This window comes from Pterocles gutturalis, unplaced genomic scaffold (genome assembly GCF_000699245.1).
Source record: "Pterocles gutturalis isolate BGI_N339 unplaced genomic scaffold, ASM69924v1 scaffold27927, whole genome shotgun sequence".
Lineage (NCBI taxonomy): Eukaryota > Metazoa > Chordata > Aves > Pterocliformes > Pteroclidae > Pterocles > Pterocles gutturalis.
This window is the reverse complement of record NW_010116295.1, coordinates 30808-48303: the sequence shown is the minus strand read 5'-3', so window position 1 is coordinate 48303 and position 17496 is coordinate 30808. Positions and strand designations below refer to the sequence as shown.

The 17496-nt window shown below is 42.2% G+C and overlaps 1 protein-coding gene across 1 annotated transcript in view; it reads left to right on the top strand.

Moving 5' to 3' along the window:
- LEF1 (lymphoid enhancer-binding factor 1) overlaps positions 1–17496 on the top strand; it is a gene marked incomplete at its 5' end in the record, with an annotated part of 65782 nt that overhangs the window by 42705 nt on the left and 5581 nt on the right. Inside the window, 4 exons of the mRNA XM_010075470.1 lie at positions 2531–2653; positions 3376–3538; positions 6000–6107; positions 9833–9881. Of these exons, the coding sequence (XP_010073772.1) occupies positions 2531–2653; positions 3376–3538; positions 6000–6107; positions 9833–9881 (443 nt within the window). The remainder of the gene's footprint in view (positions 1–2530; positions 2654–3375; positions 3539–5999; positions 6108–9832; positions 9882–17496) is intronic.

The window sequence follows — 17496 nt, the reverse complement described above, 5'->3', positions numbered from 1 at the left end:
GTTAAGATGGGCTGGTGTTGCTGTGGGCTTTTAGGTGGTTGTGGGTTGGGTTTTTTTATCAAATAAAAACTCTGCTTTCTTAGAAAAGCTGGACGCCGTACCTCACTACAGAAAATGCAAGATGGAGAGAGTCCTAAGTTTTCAAAGACTTAATAAAACTGTTCAAAAGGTTTTCTGGGGTAATAATTCAGTCTGGTGTTCTTGCGCTGACCTACAGTATAACTATTTGGAATAAAATGCCTCTTTCCTAAGAGCTGGTTAACCAAATCTGATTCCAGTGTTTTTAAAACTAGGTGAGAGAGGGATAGAGGGGTGCGCATGCATGCCCATGTGCTTTGGGGGAGGAAGGCTGGTTGTTTTGCTTTCCTCCCCAGTGGAAACCCTAGGTTGGGAATCTTTCAATAGCAAGGGAAAAAGTCCAAAGAATTGAAGTATTCATTAGCTTTGAATATAGCAGAACTCTTGAAAGTTTTACCTATTACGATTTATTTGTGACTAGTACTGAGTTCCCATCAAGTGCTTGTAACTCTAGAGTAACTATTGAATACCGTATCGTATGATTGATGGGTTCCTTTCTTCTGTGACCTCAGGCAAGGTCAGCCTGTATATCCCATCTCGAGTGGATTCAGGCAGCCCTACCCATCCTCACTCTCAGTCAACCCTTCCATGTCCAGGTAGGTGTAGGAGGTGGATGTCTGACTGGGGAGTAACTGCTGGCACTAGAGGGCAAGTTGCTCTTCTGCTTGCATCTTGGTCTGCCTTTGCTTGCTTTTCAGTCAGCTAAAACTTTATGCGTACATTTTTATTTAACTTATTTGTGTATATACAGTTTGCCTGGATCCCACACTGGTCTCATTCGGCATTTTCTTGGCAGTCTCTGAAGTATTGCAATTAGGAGCATTGGTGAATTGTCAACAATTAATTGAGCTGTTTCATCTGAAATGAGTAGTTAGTTCATTTCTAGATGTGACACATAGCGTGCATCCTTGGGTTTTGCTCATTAAAGTATACAACCAAGTGGATTGTCACTCTAGTCTGTGTTTTCTAGTTGTAATTTCAAAGTTGTTGGTAATTAGTCTTGAATCATTTAGGTATCACTCCATGTGGAAACTTGCTCACAAGTAGGTATTTCACAGCCCAAAACCACTAACGGCAAGGGATGCCAGCGCAGTGTATTTGTACTGGTGTGTGAATCAGGCACTGTGTCTTTATGTCTAAGCGCAAGCAATGCTAATTGAGAGTTGGCCATGACACACTCCAGACCTCCTCTCCTTCGCTTTTGCACTCTGAAGACAGCTTCTGCATCCTGTGCTTGGTGTACACAAGGTTGCAATATACCATTCTTGGGGTTTTTTTGGTGTGACCTGTAGAAGACACATCCTCTTGCACGGGGATTTAGGACAGGCCCCTTGCTCAGTGGTGGCTCCTCTTGCCTCTATTTGTGTGGGACTCCTTTGGATTATCCCTGTTCCTCTAGTTCTTTACAGGGGAATGATACGCATGTGCCTGTCAGGGTGATTGGGCAGAAAACCCATTCTTTCTCCATAATAAAATGACTTGATATGGTTACAGGGCTTTGTGTTTGCTTTTATTTTGATGGCATGAAGGCAAAGGGCAAGGGGGCTTAGGGAATGGGGAAGGGAGAGGCTGGACGCCATTCAGCAAAACTTGGGAGCATGAGCTTGCATTTGAAGTTAATGGTGCTTTCTACCAGTTCAAAATAAAGCATGCAGGTTTTCTGCTGCACTTGAGCTTGCAGTGCTCAGCACCTTCAAGATCAGTCTCAGCTATCCTTGAGGATGACCTGGGTTAGCAGGGTGGGATGATTGAGTTAGTGGTGCTTTGGTTTTCTTTTCCGTTTTCCTTCTTGTACAAATGAAAGGAAGCTTTATGTAGGACAAAAGTTTCTCTTTCTCTGTCTCTTCCCTCCCCCCATGCCTTCTTCCAGGATTCTGGATTTTTTAAAGTTATTTTAAGCATTTGAGGGAAGGATAGTGAGTTTAGGTGAAGTGATGTTAAAATCTTTTCGCTTAAGTATCTTGAACAGTAAGAGATTCCTTAGAGAGCCATCAGGGACTTCTTGAAAACACTACTTCTTTTATTTTATTTGTTTCTGCATGGCAGTTCCCTCCTTTGCATTGGCTGGTGGTGGATATTTTACGAATGTATATATATATATATGTGGAAATAGAGTTTTTGTTTAAGAAATGTGTATTTTTCTTGCTAGTCAGTGCATCAGCACAACCATTAAATGTTTCTTGTGTTGCTAAAACAGTTCGCCTGAAAGGTAATAAAATAACTTATTTACAAACAAAATGTTGACTGTTTTTTTGTTTGGGTTTTTTTTTTCTTGAATAAATGGGCTACAACTTAACAAATCTTAGCTAAACATTTTTCATGCACTCTTAAAGAATTGTCTTCCATTGCAAGCTCTGGAATGTTTGCATTCTTAGGGCATCCTGCTGCTGTCATACATGTTTGATGCCTGTCTTCGTTAGGGTTACAGACTTTCCTTTGTTTTCTCTTTTAGGTTTTCACATCACATGATTCCTGGTCCTCCAGGCCCTCACACAACTGGAATCCCTCACCCAGCTATTGTAACACCTCAAGTAAAACAAGAACATCCGCACAATGACAGTGAGCTAATGCATGTGTGAGTCTTCCTTCCTGCACTAGCACTTAATCTATAAATGTTTGAGAACTAACTTTATCTGAAGAAGAGTCAAGGATGTTAAAAGGAGAAAGAAAAAAAAAGTGCCTTTCATGACCTCTTTGAATTTTAACTCTTCTCCAATAACTAAAATGGGACATATGAGCCACTGTTTGGGAAGAGTAATGAGACCTGAAGCCATTCTTCATTCCTGTCCAGCAGTTTTTAGCTATCGGCAGCAGTCGATAATCATGGACCTGTCTACCTGTCGATGTTGCTTGAGTATGGACTCATGCACTTCTGCTGGAAAAGGTTTTAACTGCAAAATTTACTAGTAAAAGATCTATTGCTTAGTACTCAAAGGCAAAAGGCCTAAGAAAGAAGTGGATGAGGAGCTATCCTCCTGCCTGTGGCAGTGGTCTTCCAGGGTACTATGGATAGCCTTTCAAAAAGAATAGAGACAAGTGGTGAATTTGGAGCAGATTCACAGATCAAATGTTATTCGCTAGAGAATTTCAAGCTGACATCCTCCCTGACTATTAAATTAAGTCAATTCACTGAAAAGGTATAAAAGTGGATGGGACATGACCACTGAAATTCTCATTCTTACGACTTAAATGCTACAGTAACCACAGGTTGGTAATTTTCCATTGGGTTTTTTTAATGCTGAAGGTAAATGGATGCTTTTTTTTCCCCTCCTTTCCCTTTCCCCCACCACGTTTTAGGAAGCCTCAGCACGAACAGAGAAAAGAACAAGAGCCAAAAAGACCTCATATTAAGAAACCTCTGAATGCTTTCATGTTGTACATGAAAGAAATGAGAGCGAACGTTGTAGCAGAGTGTACTCTGAAAGAAAGCGCAGCTATCAACCAGATTCTTGGCAGAAGGGTATGTACAGGAGGGTGTGTGTGTACTCACGTGTGCTGCTAATTTGTATGTGTTTCCCTTTAGCTGGGTGTGATGGCTCATTTTCTGCTTGAGGTGCTAACTAATGTGCAACTATCAAATTAGCTGTAGAAGATAAAACATGCAACTAGAAATAAAAGCAGTGTCTTGATTTTATTTTTTTCAGCATTAGCAACATCATCAAATTGGTGTTTGTTCCACTCATGTTATGGTGTCAGCAGCTCAGGCATGAAATATCCTCATTCACACATGGAAGGAGCATTCAAATCACCTTCTGGGTCCTCCCTTGGGCTGGTGTCCATCAGAGCAGGAGGGGATCATTCAAAGATGAACACTGGACACCAGCGAAGATGGAACTCAAAAATTAATATAATGTGGTCTGATTGTAAAATCACGTTTTGGGAGGGACCTGTGGAGGTCATTTAGTCCAACATGTGCTCACAGCAGGTCCAGTTGCATCAGGTTGCTCAGGGACTTGTGCAGTCAAGTTGTGAATGCCTTCATTTTCACCGTCAGTGTTGTTCTTCCAAGGGAAAGCAGCAGAGGTAAATGCCCATTTTGCCCTTGACTGTCCCAGAAATGAGAAAAGGGATGACGTATGTATCAATCTGAGTTTGAGCAGGGATTATTCAAATCCCCTTGCTCAGTGAACCCCTCTTCTTGACCACTGACTAAGGCAGTATTGAGAGGCACTGCAACCCTCTGAAAACCCTGTGCTTTTCAGTGGGAAGTCAGTACATGACCTTAACTACTGCTTCTCTGGTACAATCTGAAGGCTTCCCCCCCACTCCCAAACCAGCACAGAAATCTATTGCTACTTGTCTCCGTTCCTGCAGCCTTATGGCTTCTCTCTGATGTTCTTGGTACTTGCTCTTAAAGGATGTCTCTGTACTTGCCTTTTCCATTCTTTCCTGCAAGTCTCCCTGATCATGTTTTCATTCTCTCTCCCTCAGTAATTGATCTTAGTTACTTAGTATGTCAGCCTTGTTTTCATGGCCTGAATGAGGGCAGTGGCCTGTTTATCTCCATTTGGATCATGAATCAAGCCTCAGTGCTCCATTGCCTGCTTTTTCCACAGCTTGGACTCCATGAAGAAAGTACTTCAAGTTCCGCTTTTACTGTGGTGCGAACAACACAAGTTATCCAATATAATTGCTTGGAGATTAGTTATTATCAAATGTCCTGTGTTCAGTCATCCTGGTCGCTATTTGCTATACCCTGTGCCACACCAGAATAGGAAACACTTCTGTTCTCCAGAGCTGACGTTTTGCGTGATGCTGGCTCTCTGATGCCACAGCATAATGTTTGCTACCTTCCAATTTTGGAATGCACATGTGGAGTTTGAGAGTTGCAAAGAGGCTGAACTGCTGTGCTCTCAGTGACACATCGAACTTGCCAAGTCGAGACAGACGAGCCCTTTACTTCACATCTTCTGATGTGACATATTAAATCATACAAATATGATCTGATCTGAAATCCTAGTTCTGTAAATTGTTCTTGCACGAGTATCTTCATGATTCCATGTCTGTCTTTTGGGTTGGTTTTTTTTAACATTTTCCTCTCCCCCTGCCATGCATGTTGTCAAAGTCAAACAAGAAGACACATCTAATGCTGGAGCAGTGGAACCTGATTCTAAATAAAAGACCGTTACTCTTTTTGGTTCAGGTCTATGATAGGTGTTTCAACAAGAACAAAATTATTAGACACTGATGCAGCTGGTGCCTTTTCAAATGTGCAGGTTGTGAGGGGTTTTTGTTTGTTTTTTTTTTTTTTTAAATACATAAAAGCAGGAAGTTTATCCCTACTTGGCTATAGAGGTCAACTCATGTAATCTGGAAGACTACAGTTCTGTGGTTTCTATATCTTAGAAACTTTTTGCACTTGCCATTTTCTTTTCTTCTATTACAACAAGAAGAAATCAGAAAGCAGGTACCTTGAAGCTCAATACTTAGAGGTTGATCTTGGAACAGCAGCCTGCTGGTGCCCGAAAGCCCTCTGCATTTGGCATTGAACGCCCGTGTGTAGCTGCTGCTTATAAAGAAGACAGCAAACCCTTCTGTGGTGGGGAGCTTGCTGCCCTCTAAAAGCAGCATAAAACCTTTCGTTTTTGGCAGGACATAAAGGATCCTTTTTGGTTGTTTGGTTTTGAGGGGTGGGGTTTTTTGGGTTAAGTGGTGTTGGGAGGACATGGTTCTGTGAGCAGATTACTTGGTGAGCCATGTTTCCAGAAAAGACTTTTGCCATGCTCAAGGCATTTGGCAGTTGCAGAGCTGACAAACGCCTGAAAGTTGGTTAATAAACATGGGTGCTTGTAATTGCTAGTGAATTTCATTTTTGCAGTGGGGAAGGACTGAATCAAAGTCATAAAAATGCTTGCTCCTGTCATCCTTTGCCTAGGTATGACTTATTTCCGAGTCTATCACTATGTTTATTTTGTTTGCAGTGGCATGCTCTCTCCCGTGAAGAACAGGCGAAATATTATGAACTAGCTCGTAAAGAAAGGCAGCTACACATGCAGCTTTATCCAGGCTGGTCTGCAAGAGACAACTATGTAAGTCCCTCACTTGAAGGCTCTTTTCAAATTAACTTGCTTTACCTAACTTTTTTTTTTTCTTTCTCCTTTTTCTCTGTAACTTGTGTAAAGTTCTTGATGGAGGGATGGTGAACAAACATATAACATAAGCCTTATATTTGTTTGCACTTCAAGCATCCAGAAAACTTGAGATTTTGTTGTTGTTGTTGAGATGCTTCTTATGAAGGTCACAGGTTTTCAGGGGAAAAAATTAGCATGGAAAGTTTGTTTTTCTAAGACAATTGTCAGTACTGTCTGAAAGCTTATGTTCTACTGTACAGCTGTGAATTTTCCATAGTTTTCTATTTGATCACTTGCTATCCATAAATCTTCTTTAGACTTGAGCAAAAAAAGGGGTGTCTCTCTTTCAGCAGAACTGTAAGCCCAGGGATTTTAATGCAAACTGAACTTTAACTGAAAGTAATTCGGAATGGTCCATCTCTGAGATAAAGCCTACAAAATTTGTAGGTAAACTTTGTGACAGATCCTGCTTTTTTTTTACCATTTGGTGAAGCGAAGAAGTTTTCTTCCAATTACTCTTATTTTATAATTACATCTCAAACAAGCACTAATAGCACGTTACACAGGTTGCACTGCAGTTATACTATTGTGCTTACAATAAGCTGTCAGTGAAGTCTTATGTCATGAAACTCGCAAGCTGCAATCCTGAGAGACTGATCCGAGCCTGAGATCTGGGCTCCTTTCTGTCCCCCCTTCAGCTGGGATGTTATTTACTGTGATAGGAAGCGTACATGCTATATCAGACTCAGTTTTTCCAACTGTATTAGTTGGACAGTAATATTTCTCTACTTCACTGATGTCTTGTGGACATTAAAGAGAACAGAAACTGTAGAAGTACCCAGCATTTCTGATCCAGCACAGGTACTGTTCAGCTTAAACAACATTTTAATTGTAAACTAGAGTCTCTTAGGGAGATCTTTCGCATGGAAGGCATTGTCACAGAAGCTACATTATCATCTCTGAAGCAAATCCTTGGTATTGCTGACATCCATGCCCAGTTTTGTAAGCATGGACACTACTGCAAGCCCTAGCAGCTTGTTTCTGCGTGTTTTATACAGTCATCTTTCCTAGCAGGTGAGCTGTCATGTCCTGACGCGGGTAGGGTTTATTTCCAGTAACAAGACGGTGTCAACAGAGCTGTCTTGAAATATAGGTGGGAACAAATTGGGCCTCAGTGATATAGTCCCTGAAAACAAGGGATTTCAGTTGTCTTGAACTTAATTGCTGGAAAATCAAACCACTTTGGAGCCTTGTTAGCTCACATTTACGCCAGCCTTCAAGATTGTCCTGTGATGCTCGGTTGTGTTGACTTTGAGAACCTGAGGTGTTTTGCCGCAGCCTACTGCCATATAGCACGAGCAGTGGACCTGCAGCTTCTGAAATGCCTTGGCAGACATTCGGAGTGTGTAAGGTGGCACGTATGAATTCTCTCTTTGATGTGCTTCCAGCCTGCATCCTGTGTGGAAGTATAGCTCTGACATACTGCAGTCCTATATGTTACAATGGAGAACTCTGCCAGCTTCCTCCTGCAGTCCTTCTCTCTGCCTCCCCAGGAATGCACACGTGTGCTGGAGTGGTGGTGAGAAGGTGATCATAGTAGTTCACAGGTTATCACTGAAACCTTTACAGCTATATGTCATCTTTTTTTTTTTTTTTCCTTTTTTCTCTTATTTTTTTCTAACTTGAGCAGTCAAAAAAAATGAAATTATATACATTCAGCACAGATATTACTGCAGCATTTTGAGAGTTAGAAGGGACTTAGGGTTGACTCTTCTGTTTCATGTGGCTGAATTCCACAAAACAGTACAATTAAAACTATGTACCACTTGGTTTTAATTCTTCTATTTTGGTTTGCCTGGTTATTCAGGATTCTAGAAATTTCAAAAAAATGTTAAGCATCGCTATTCAACTGTTGGCAGTATCTGTGTGCTTTTTATTATGTTTTTATTACTGACACCCAAAGTAGTCCTGCGAAGTTGTGTGATAGTCACGAGAAGCACAGTGTTTTCTTAATGTAATGGTGTCTGCGTATGCTGGAGTTGTTAGAAACTACCTCATTTGGGAATGCTGACAAGCAGTTTTCAGCCCAGCCTTTTCCTTCTGTTCCTCCACTTCTGCTATCTCATAGATGGATCTCAGATCAGCTTTCGCGATGTTTTAGCACTTGAAGTCAGCCTGCCATAGAGAATAAAACATCATTTTCCTCGCATGATTTTTCCATGTTAATATCTGCACTAAGCAGAAGCATGGCCTTGGTGCCGAAGAGATAAAACATATCCCCGTGAATTTCCCCGAGCCCTTGAAATCTGCTTTCCAACTTCTCGTCTTGGTTCCGTATTTGGGCATTGCCCAGCCCCGCTACCAGCCTCAGGGTAAATAAGGACAGGGGTGTAACAGTGGGGCAAGCCCATACCGTGAGAGCAGACTGGACACTTTTATCTACCGTAGCCTCTATTTGGGGTCCTCGGTTGCTGTCCATCCGTGAGCACTGCAGCAGTTGGAGGTGGTTTCCCACATCAGCTGCTGTTCCTCCTGTCACCTTGCAGAGCCAGCTAATGGAAGACATGTCCCTCCACCCCAGCCCTTCCAGTTTGTGGCACGTTCTACACTGGGACATGTGTTGACAGCTGCCAGCTGTGCTGATGGGGTAACCTCTGGCTGGGGGGCAGAAGGATGGACAGCGGGCTGCAGTCCTGCTTCCAGCAACTGCACCGAGGTTTGCCAGAGCCTGTCCTGGCAGCTTGAAGGCTTCTTTAAAATATAAATGGATATGACTTATTTTTTAAAAAACAAACAAAAAAAGGCTTTGACTGACAATACAGGACAGTAAAGAGAAGTCACGTGGAGGAATATCAGTGTGGTAATTAGGGTGATGCGAGAAGCCTGAAGTTCAAAATTGTGGGTCTAAAATGGCTTTAAATTTCCTCAACGACTGTGCAAACTGGGAGCTCTGGCCTTTTCCATAGATGGGGGTGCGGGAGAAGGCTCAGCGTGTGGGCTGGCACGAGGAGGCTGTGCCGGCACACTGGTGCCAGTGTGGTGTCCAAGAAAGACAGCTGCCTAATGGCCATTTCTGTCCTGCGCCTCGGTCACGTTCAGGGTGCTCCGCCGAACAGCAGTGTGCTGCTTGCTTATGGCACGGCACGTTCTCCAGGCACAGCCGTACGAGACTTGGCTTTTGTGAAGGTACGAGCGCTATCAGAACAGTTTGAGTTGGCTGGCGTGCGCCCTGGGGACAAGTCATGGTTGTCCTGGATACTTTCAACACCCTGTCTGCTGTTGCCATGTATGACAGTGTAAGTATCTGAATGTGTGAAGAGTTCTTGTAAGAGCCATAAATTACTATATCAACATATGTGTCATCAGATTATTAAGTGTGAGAAGTCTTTTAGATGCTTGCAGCTGCCAGTGTTAGTTGAGAAACTGCCAGAAATTGTAATTCCTTGTGGATATAAAAATGTGTATTGCTCATGTGCATATTTTTCCGTAGATGTTGAGAGCAAACCTTGTTACCGTTGAAACAGTTGGAAGTGGGTTAGAAAAGGTTTTAACTACTCCCAAAACAATTGGTTTTTTCCTAAGCACTTTCTCAGTGTCCAGATGGCTTTTGTTTCTATGCTGTGAGGTGGGGGAGCGGCAAAGATAATTCTGTGTGTGTAATGGTAAAATTGTCTATTTTTCAGGGGAAGAAAAAGAAGAGGAAGAGAGAAAAGTTGCAGGAATCAGCATCAGGTAGGCCATGAGCAACTCTTACTTATCATTCACCTCAGGCATATTTTAGAAACCAGGGCTTGCGCTATTTATTTTTTACATGCTTTTCTCTAACACTTGCTTCTGATGGATGTTTTAAGATACTTCACTTCGAATGCAAGCTTGTGAAAATGCACACGATACGTCTCCTTTCCCTTACGCCTTTCTGTGCAGCAGTCCTGACTGCATCAACAACTTTGGCTGAACTTATGCCTTGCTGCAATCGCTGACCTGCTTCACCTTTGCTTTTCTCCTCTATCGAAGTTGTGTCATCCTTAGACTTACCTATGACTCAAATACTCTGTGGGATTATTGGACACTGGAAACTTTACACTGACCTTTTTGTAGCCACTGTGTTTTTTTTATTGCTGTATTTTACATTTCTGTGTACACTAACCGCTGCCTAGTAGGTTGGCTAAAAGCATCAGTGAGGTCTCCTCTTTGCCTGTAAAATATATACAAAGAAACACCCTGTTTTCCCCAACAAAAAATGGCTGGTATAAGAACCATAAAAAAACCAAACAACAAAACCAAAACCACACACAAAAAAATCTTATGTAACACTGTAGCAAACAAACTTATTTGGAATGTGCAAAAACTCTGTAACAGAAATTTGTTAAAGGAAAACAATCTTCTACAGGTACAGGCCCCAGAATGACAGCTGCCTACATCTGAAGCATGGTAAGAACATCTCTAAAGCTTTCCTGATGATAAAACTGAATAGTAAAATAAGCTTTCTTATAAATTTTATGCAATAATATGAATTTAGCAAAAATTGCAGAAGTATCCTATCCCAAAGCTGATGTTACTTTGACTACTGATGGTTTTTATACCGGCTATCTATTAGGTTTTCACCATTTCACATCTTAACCTTAATATTTTCAAATTGACCATACCTCACTGACTCGCTGCAAGTCTGCCTGGGAAGCACAGGGATGGGTTTATTGAGCTGTGCAAACCCTCCCAGCCAGCAAACCGGCACAGTTCATAAGAGCAGGTTAGATGCTGACTTCAGAGAATGATTTATGTGCTGACATCTACAAGATGCTGGCTGGCTGGGTACACTTCTTGAAAAAAAAAAAATATTCACCTGTATACTAACAAAACATCTGCTAAGAAAATGGGGCTGTATTTCAGTTGTAGCAAGACTTTCTCCCTCAACTGTACAGTGGTATTTCATGTGTGGTGCGGATTGGGTTTTTTTATTGTATTTACAGCATGTGTTGTCTCTCTTCGTATCATATCATCTGCACAGAAGGTGGAATGATTAGCGATTAACACATAGCCAGTAACGCCATCGAGTCTGCTTATGAGTGCTCACAGTCCCACAGCGAGATCCTCATTTCTCAGTGTCTCTGTTGGAAGGCTGGTCCTTCCCTTCCTCTCAGTGTGATACGTTTTCTAGTAGGAATGGCATTCATTTGACATAACAGTTGCTTCTGCACTGTGTAATTAACCCAGACTGCTCTGGGGAGATCCCCGAGAATTCCAGGAACGCTGCAAAAAATAACATCTTCCAAACTCACCTATGCATTATAACAGAAATGGGCTCTTTGTCCCCTCTCCCTCTGACTTCTCTGGCCACGTGTTCCCCTTGGCATGCAGAGCAGTCAGCAAAGCAGGCTCCCATGGGCTCTCCACTCTGCTCGGAGCCCGAGAAAGCCAAGTGAAGTTTGTGCAGTGTGTCAGCTGTCAGTCAGTCAGTCAGCGTGATTCAGGCCTTTTCTGTAGCTGTGCCATTATGCTGGTTAGTCTAGACTTGGTTGGGTTTAAGAGTTTAGGGGTTTTTTTTAAAGCTGAAGTGAAAAGGCAAAATACATGCTCTTTTTTTCTTCCTGCTAAGCAAAAGTGTTTTCAGGCAAGCAGACAGCCTTGCCCTTTGCAATATGCCTGACTCATGCTGATTTTAGATGTGGATTGAAGCATTTGGGTTCTGTAGCCTACACAACAAATGTAGCTGTAAACTACTGCAAGTTACAGTGACTGCCATAAGTATTATAAAAAAAAAAAAAAGGCAAGTGCTTTAACCTTGAGCTTTATAATTGATATTTCATCTTAGTTTCCCAGCTCCATGATTGTTGTATTTTTCTGTTTGATGTTAACACAGTACCAGTAAGCAAAACACACGTAATTTTATCTGAATTGATGCGGAGCACTCGATTGGGATTGGAATACAACTAAGGTTCAAGTGACAGTTAAAAACCAGGGGATATTTGGTTTCTTGGATGCCTCACAGCCTAAGGATGACTGCCTTGCCTACACTGAGCTACTTCTGTTGGAGTTTCTCTATTTGCACTTTCCAGAGTAGAGGATGAGTTTAAATAGAAGAAGATGAATGTTCTGAGTATGGGGGTTTTCTCTCTTTTCCTTTTACCTCTACACCCCTTCCTTCCCCCTGAGCTCTGTAAGGGGTGTAGAAGCTGTTGGTAATACCTGTCTCTCTGTCCTTGTGCAATTTATAACACGGAGTACGAGAACAGTAGGTACCTCCTTCTGCTGAAGGGGGAGTGTGCCATAGACTCTACATATGGAGGTGTAGGCAGCCTCACTGAACGTTGCATGCCAAGTGAACGCTCTCCGCTGGAGACGTACAGACGTGCTCTAGCTGGAAGTAAGTGCACAGAATGATTTAGGGAACCTGAATCAGCCAGACTTCAAAGTAAACTTCTGAAGGTTAAGACTCTTGCCCTTTGCAAGCCTAATCCGAAGAATGTTTTGCCCACAAGCGTAATATCTTACCAGGCCCACAGCAGAGCTGTTGTAGTCTTTACTGGATGGAGATGATAAGTTTGGGAATGCCTTTCAGTGAGTGCCGCAAAGCGCTCTTGAAGACAGGAAAACACTGGCTTTCTTACTCGTACAGATGGTGCAAGGAAGAGGGGGAAGGAGGGTGGGAGGTCTGGGAAGGAGACGAGCGTTCTGTTATCTGAGAAGAATCAGAAATGAGTAGGTGGCAAGACCAAAGAAAGAATCTCGAGATCAGCACAAAGGAGATCAGCCAGGGCTGTAATTACGGTGATGTAAGTGAGAAGGATGAAATGGTGGGAGGGCTGTGTGGTGGGATGTTCAGAGGAAAGTAACGGAAGAGACATGCAAACAAAATGATTTAAGATACTCTGAAAGTTTTGGGTGGGTTTTTTGCATCCATGAATGCTTCAGCACATAACTGATTTTTAAGGTGGACCTCTAACGTGCTTTTTGGCTTGGATGTCATTTGAGTGGTGAAGTCAAGGTGGTGGCATCAAGTTGTTCCTCTTCCTGGAGTTGTACACAGCAACAGGCTTCTTGTGGCTTCACTGCTTGCGATTTAGCTGAGTTCCACTATCTCCTCCAGCCTTCTGAACAATCGATTTGTAAAACAATTTAATGTTAGAGGACTTTAGGAATACTGTGACCTGGGGTACTCCAAAGCATGTGGCCATTCTTGAAGAGCTGTGGAACTGTCCCTAAGCAGGATTTTGTTTTCAATTGAAGTGGCCCGATGCAATGTTTGAAATATATTTTATTTGTTGAAGGAATAACTCATATTTATTCTCTCCTTTTGACATCAATTGAGAGTGGTATAAGACTTGATAATACTAAAAACGAGTTTGGGAGAGGCCGAGAGGGAAGGGGAAGTGAGGAAGGGTAAGATTAAGGACAATGTAAAGGTCGTCTGTTGAGCACCTTTCACAAGGGTGGGTGTTCTCTTGTTAGTTTAAGCACAACCGTCTAGAAGACTTGTAAACATGAGCAATTCAGTTTCAGCAGCAGAGATTCCTGATTTCCTATCCAATTTGACTTTTGGAAGGAAGAAAAGCTGACTTTTAGCATCTCACAAGTATTTTCAGATCACCAAGGAACTAGAAGGGCACTAACGAAATTTCCTCCTGATTGTTCTGCAATAAGGAAATAGTTAACTTCTTATGACTTGCTCTGTACAGTAATTGTAAAAGGCACATCATTTGACATATGGCAGGATGCAATTGGGAAGTCCTCACAAGCTACATAATTTAACATAGTGTTTTGGCATATCTTCAAGGGCTAAAAAGGGTGATAGAGAAGCTTAATAGACATTTGAAAACCTGTGAGAAGTGTATATGTGGCTTGCAAAATTCCATGACAATTAGCATTTAGATTAGCAAAGCGTTCAAAAATGGAAAAAAAAACCCAACTTGACTAATACTGGTTTGTGATCAGCAGCACTTAAAAGGATCAGATTAAAACTGTTTAACTTTAAACAATGAATTATTTATAACATTTAAAATTTCCTACATGGAAATTAGAGCCAAACTTCAGAGCAGAAGTGATTTTTGGATAGTGTTGTAACAAACAATTTATGACAGGATTATCTTTTCCTTATTACTTAGGAATGACATGGAGTGAGGTTGTGAAAGCAGACTATGGAGTGGTCCAGTTTTCAGCCAGGATACTGTGGAAAAGAGCTGTCTGATGACTGTGGTCATGGCTGACCACAGATTTCTGGCCAGCGTCCTAGAAAGGAGATGCAAAGAGGATGTGGTGCCTTACTTTCCGAGGCACGTGTTTTCTAACGTGGCTTGTCCTTGAAATCGCCGCTGGAGTAGTTGAAAATGAAACAAACGCTCCACCCCTTTCCATACCCCTTGGCTGTTGGGAAGCTTTAGCGAGCCCGGAGGATTTGCACAGAAGTTAGCATGTGTGGGAATTTGTGTGGTGATGGTGGTGCAGAGACGTGTCCTGATTTGCTGTAAAAATGACGTTTCCTGCATGACCCGTGTTTCCCTGTTCTGCCTTTGAATGGTGGCCTTCAGCATAGGCAAGAGGGACAGAATGAACAAAGAGAATTTGTGGGATTGAAACACTTATATCATTGAATATTTCAGTTAACTTCAGCCCCAGATAGGCACAGACATTTCCAAGGGCTATAGCCCTCAGACAGACCCCCTCAACAACTTAATTCTGACCTGACGTTGATCTTGCTGGGGTAAAAGACAGAACACCTCCTCTCTTTCAGGCTCTCTGGCATCAAGAAAAACGTCGAGAGCAAACCTGAAGGGCAGCTGCTTCCCATTCGGGTGGCAGGTACAGAGGGACACTGACACCTGCCCGGAGAGGAGCAGGGGGCAGACTGGCTTCCCCCCATCCTTTACCAGCCGGGCAGAGGAGCCTTGTGAAGTGCAGGAAGGAAGGAAGGAAGGATGGATGGGTATAAAAGCTATTTTGGGTGCAATCAGAGACTATGGGAGGGATAAGGGTAAGTAAGGGTAGGGGCCAAGCGTCGGTTTTCTAAAAAAGAAAACAGTAGACCTCTTGCAACTAGACAATCACTATACAGACAAGATTAGAAAAACAGGAAAATTTAAGTATTTAAAAAACATTCAGTTTTGCAAGCAAAGGGTGTAGCAAGGTCAGCTATGAAGTCAGCATTTCTTATTTTAAACTGACAAAGGGCAAAAGTAGGTAACTCCGCAGGTGAATGTCTAGAACCTGTTTATTTTGCTAGAGATGCTAGAGTTGCAGATGCTACTGTGAAGTTAGAGGTCCTTAATGAAATTTGAACTTGACTAAATTTACAAGAAGTTAAAAAAAAAAACAACCCCAACATATCGTTTCACTTCTGAGGTGTTAGCAGGAGGCAGCTTGGGCTAGAACGAAGGAGCAGGGGGATGACTATTGTTCTAACCCTTCCTGGGGACAAGGCAGGTGACGGCTGGCGCACCATTCTCCTCTGGATGAAAATGGTGTATTTTAGTGGATTTAGTACGCTCACCACCAGATTGAGAATTCTAAGGTCATGAGAAAAACTGCACAGAAACAAACTGTTTCATAAATAAATCGCAAGATTTGGAAATGTAGCTTCATTCCCAATTGGAAGAAAACCTCAGCGTTTTCAGTGTTCATCTCAGGTCTATTGCATTTTCATTTTTTTGTGTATTTACATGAAAACTTTCAAAATGAGAAATTGATACTCTCTTCTTGAACAGCTAGAAAGCAAGTTGTTGTGACATTGTCAAAGTCTTTCCCATTTTTTTCTGGAGACTAAGCTTGGGTGAAATCTGTCCTCTAATTTCAACAGAATTGTATTCAAATGCAATTCTGTCAGAGCTTGGCAAACTCCAGCACTGAGTTTTGTTTCTGTCTGCCTCTGACTTTTAGAGATTAGGGTTGGATTGAAGAGGTCTTCTGATATACATGAATCAAACCCAGCCATCCCAAAGACAAAAAAACCCCAAACAAACCCAACTGTTAGACAGTATGGGGTTTAACCTGACCTTTCGGGACACCAGCTTTCTGCTGTTGGTTCCAGCGGCAGGAGAAAATGGTGGAAGCATTTGTGCAGTGAAGGTGTTGTTGGTACCGGGGTGTAGTGTGTTGAGTGGGGTCAGCTGCAATGAGGGAAACAGTACCAGCAACCATCTCTCTGAATTCGTGTTCTTGCCACGGGCCTCAGTAGAGCGGGATCAGTGGGTAAGAGAACTAAGGAGGCTTAACTGAGAAGAGATGCATAATTTTGGAAGTTGCTTTCTTCTTGCAAAAGTTAGATGTATGTTTCCTCATGACTATTACGTTGCATCGGAACTAAACTTGGGAGTTTTGAGAGCCCTCTACCCCTCATCTCTGGGATACCTGAAATTGCACGAGGTAAAATGTGACTGCCAAAATAACTACATATAATTAGTTTTACGGTGCATACGTTTGCTCGACACTAGGTGAGACTGTGTCTTGATGAATAGTTGGGTTTCTTCCCATATGTGTGTCTGTTGAGACACACAACAGGAGGCTTGTGTATTCCAGACCAGGAGAGATTTTCTGCTGAGTTAATTGTATCAAAGTGAAGTTGCTGTGTTTGAGTTCTGCAGTGAATTCTGCGTGCAGCTGACTTACACCGGTAGTGCTGCTCTTTGGATGCGTGTGTGTAGAAGACTTGATGAAGCTCCAGAAGATACCCAGGTTACATCTGACTTACCTTTGGTTGCGTGAAAGCAACTATTTAAATTATTCCATGTGTTTTAAGATTTAAATGTTGAGATTGTCTTTCAAAGTACAGTGTAAATTCTAACCTTTGCTTATCTGTGGCAGAAAAAATGAGCTACAAAGGAAACTTTTCTTTCTTTTGAAAGAATTTTCACTTACTACTTTACCAGTCCTCATGTCTTTCCTGTAAAGAGCAGGTGAAAACTGAAGTAGCAGTTTCAGTGCCCCTAGAACAGATGCATCTTTCTTCACAGCTCTCAGCCTATAAAATAAATAATAAAAATAGTCTTCTGAATATTTATTATATTCTGTAAAGATACAAAAGGGAGACAAGCCTATTTCTTCCTCCTTTGCAGATCACTTTTATTATATTAGAGACGGCTGTCTAGAGGTAATCTGGTTTTTATTATAAGCATGGAACTTCTTCTGTCTGCTCCCACCCCCAACAGGAAAAACACGTCGTGGGTCTTCCAGTAGTATCATGTTCAAGATTGTAGCTCAGTGATAGAGCTTCTAGTTTCGTGCTGCCTACACTGGGGGCCTTTGATAAGAGCCACACCTGCTTTGGCATCACTGCCTTCAGCTGCACAAAGTGGGAGCCCTAAAATACCTGGGCGTGTCCCCTGCTGATGCTAACCTCCTCTGGGAGAGGGCTCTGACT